General features: G+C 33.2%; 1 protein-coding gene across 2 annotated transcripts in view; it reads left to right on the top strand.

Moving 5' to 3' along the window:
* Positions 1 to 203: 203 nt before the first annotated feature.
* LOC108686819 (glutamate dehydrogenase, mitochondrial-like) overlaps positions 204 to 2,585 on the top strand; it is a 3,373-nt gene continuing 991 nt past the window's right edge. Inside the window, exons 1-3 of one of the 2 annotated variants that reach the window (XM_018192300.1) lie at positions 227 to 243; positions 381 to 877; positions 2,243 to 2,319. In XM_018192300.1, the coding sequence (XP_018047789.1) occupies positions 439 to 877; positions 2,243 to 2,286 (483 nt within the window). In that variant the 5' untranslated portion in view covers positions 227 to 243; positions 381 to 438 and the 3' untranslated portion in view covers positions 2,287 to 2,319. Of the gene's footprint in view, positions 878 to 2,242; positions 2,320 to 2,585 lie in introns of those variants that run through there. The other variant, XM_018192301.1, reaches the window with a different exon arrangement.

Raw genomic sequence — 2,585 nt, 5'->3', positions numbered from 1 at the left:
CACAACTTTCATAGTTGCATAAACATACAAAAAGCAAATTATCACATCCAATCACATTTTACGTACGTCTTTATAGGAGAAATACGATTGGATAATTTTCTTTATGCATATGTTTATGCGGCTAGCTGTGTGGATATACCCTTATAAAATACCCTCCCCCCGGAGAGAGTATTCATCAAATGTGCATCATTAGTAGTCGGTACGTCGGCATTGTCGGTAGTAGTGACATTTCGGACTTCGAAGGTCTGTAGCAGTTTGTAGTGTTTGCATAAATACACAAATGATCTGCACGCTGCAGCAGTTGGTAGACAACGAATTGTGAACAGTTTCTTTAAAATTATTGTTCTTTAAAATTATTCTTGATTCAATTTCGACTACAGGTGACGTCAGGTCAGATTATCGCTATCGTATAGCATCGCATAATCTATCATCGCGAAAATGTTTCATTTGCGAAATCTCACGCGGTCATCGATTGCTTTGAAGCAAGCATCGAGTAATGATATGCAGAGAATTCTGATGCGCGTCGCGCCGGCCGTCTGGCAAGCGGAGGCTTATCGTGGTTATGCTGATCATCAGATACCTGACCGTCTTAAAGACGTGCCCGAGGCGCCGAATCCCAAATTCTTCGACATGGTAGAATACTTCTTTCATCGCGCTTGCCAACTCATTGAAGACAAGTTAGTTGAGGACATTGGCAAACGATCACGTGTTCCGATCGAGGAGCGTAAAAAGAAGGTTAAGGGGATTCTAATGTTAATGGAGCCCTGCGATCACATTCTTGAGACCACGTTCCCGCTTAGGCGTGACTCCGGCGACTATGAAATGATTACCGGCTATCGCGCTCAACACTCCACCCATCGAACGCCCTGCAAAGGAGGTATGACATGATTTTCTGTTCCTTATAATTGGGTTTGTTCTTTGATAGCATTAATGTATATACATACATATACTTGTCACATATTTATAAAATGTAATAGATACAATGAGTGTAAAAAGTATTTGTGTAGTGAAAATATCTTTTAAAAAGCCTCATTTTTAGAAAGTAAGTATTAATAACGAATAAAATTGATTATAATATATTTTTTAATTTATCTAAAAAGATGTACAATACAACGTATTATTTTAATAATAAACAAAGATTGTATTACTTGGATGCACATAAATATTATATATATATATATTATAACATCAAATAGTCTAGTAAAGCTTTTAAGATCATGAAAACAGTTTTTATGAAACTTTGTAAACAAAATTTTGTCTATATTGAAAATTTTCTAAGTCTGACATCGAAAATTTTTTAAAAGTACTGAGTAATTCTGATTGAAGTTCTGTATAGTTGTAAAATTATTAAAAAATGGTTATTAAAAAATGATTAAATGGAACTCTCTCTCTTGTTATAAACTATATATTATATTATAGAATTCTTCGTCTCTCGTCAAAAAGAAGTGGGGAACTCTAATTAGAATTCTTGAGAACTAAAGTTGAAGTATTAACTTCACATAATGTTTCTATTTTTTAATGTTTTTTTTTTGAGAATATATTTTGAAATGAATAATAAGTATTACACTGGACAAATGAGAATGCAATGTTGATGGTAGTACAAAAATAAAATTTGATATTTTCTTCAAATCTTTTATTGATGACAAATCCAAATTGAAATATATGTTTTGACTAACTTTGTAGTTCTTGTTTGTTGTTCTCCTCAGTAATGAATAATTAAACATTTGTTTCTCCTTTGTATGTTATGGATAGGTCAAACAGCAAATTGACAGAGTTAGTAAATCTGTAAAATCTACTTATCAAAACCTCATGACAATGAGTAAAAATTGTGTCTTTAATTATGTGACTCATTCTAACAAACAAAGCAGCTGACTTAGAATTTTGGATCAAATGACATTATGTCAATTAAAATTCATCTTAAATATTAACTCTTAAATATAACAGTTATAACAATGAAAACATATACCTTTCTAAGAGCGTCAATAGCATAACTGAAAATTTTTCACTGTGTTCTATCGATCATGATATAAATACAAACAAGGGGATGTTAAACATAAGAATAATAACATAGTGTGTAAGCTTAAAGTCTATTTTATATCATTTAAGTAGATAAGTGTGATATAATCCTTCAGTGTCAGATTGCAAATTAAGGCCATTCTTTTGCATATAAATTTGAATTATATATAATTATATAATATTGTTATGTTTGTGCCTTGTTGTATGCACTCGTGTTATGGAGAAGTGAGCGTGTTGCCGGAGCAACTTCGATTGTCAAACAAGATTTGAAGATTCCGATGTGAGCCATCGCCATGTCCGGACGTGTCTTACATTTGTTCTGATATATCGCATTCTGTGTTTCTTGCTTTAATCAATAAAAATTCCTTGTTCCTTTAATTGCAATCGTGTGTTTCATTTTGACGGTTCGGGAGTGCGTGAACGCGTTCGCGGGAGTAACCTCGCGAATCGGTCACATGAGCGCAAGTCGGCCGCATGGACGAGTTGACCGTACGGCAACAATATATTTATATATACTATGAAAACTGAAAACAATATAGTTTTATTGCTAAAATATTATCGATTAGCTT

This window comes from Atta colombica, unplaced genomic scaffold (genome assembly GCF_001594045.1).
Source record: "Atta colombica isolate Treedump-2 unplaced genomic scaffold, Acol1.0 scaffold190, whole genome shotgun sequence".
Classification (NCBI taxonomy): domain Eukaryota; kingdom Metazoa; phylum Arthropoda; class Insecta; order Hymenoptera; family Formicidae; genus Atta; species Atta colombica.
This window is presented reverse-complemented; position numbering and strand designations above follow the sequence as displayed.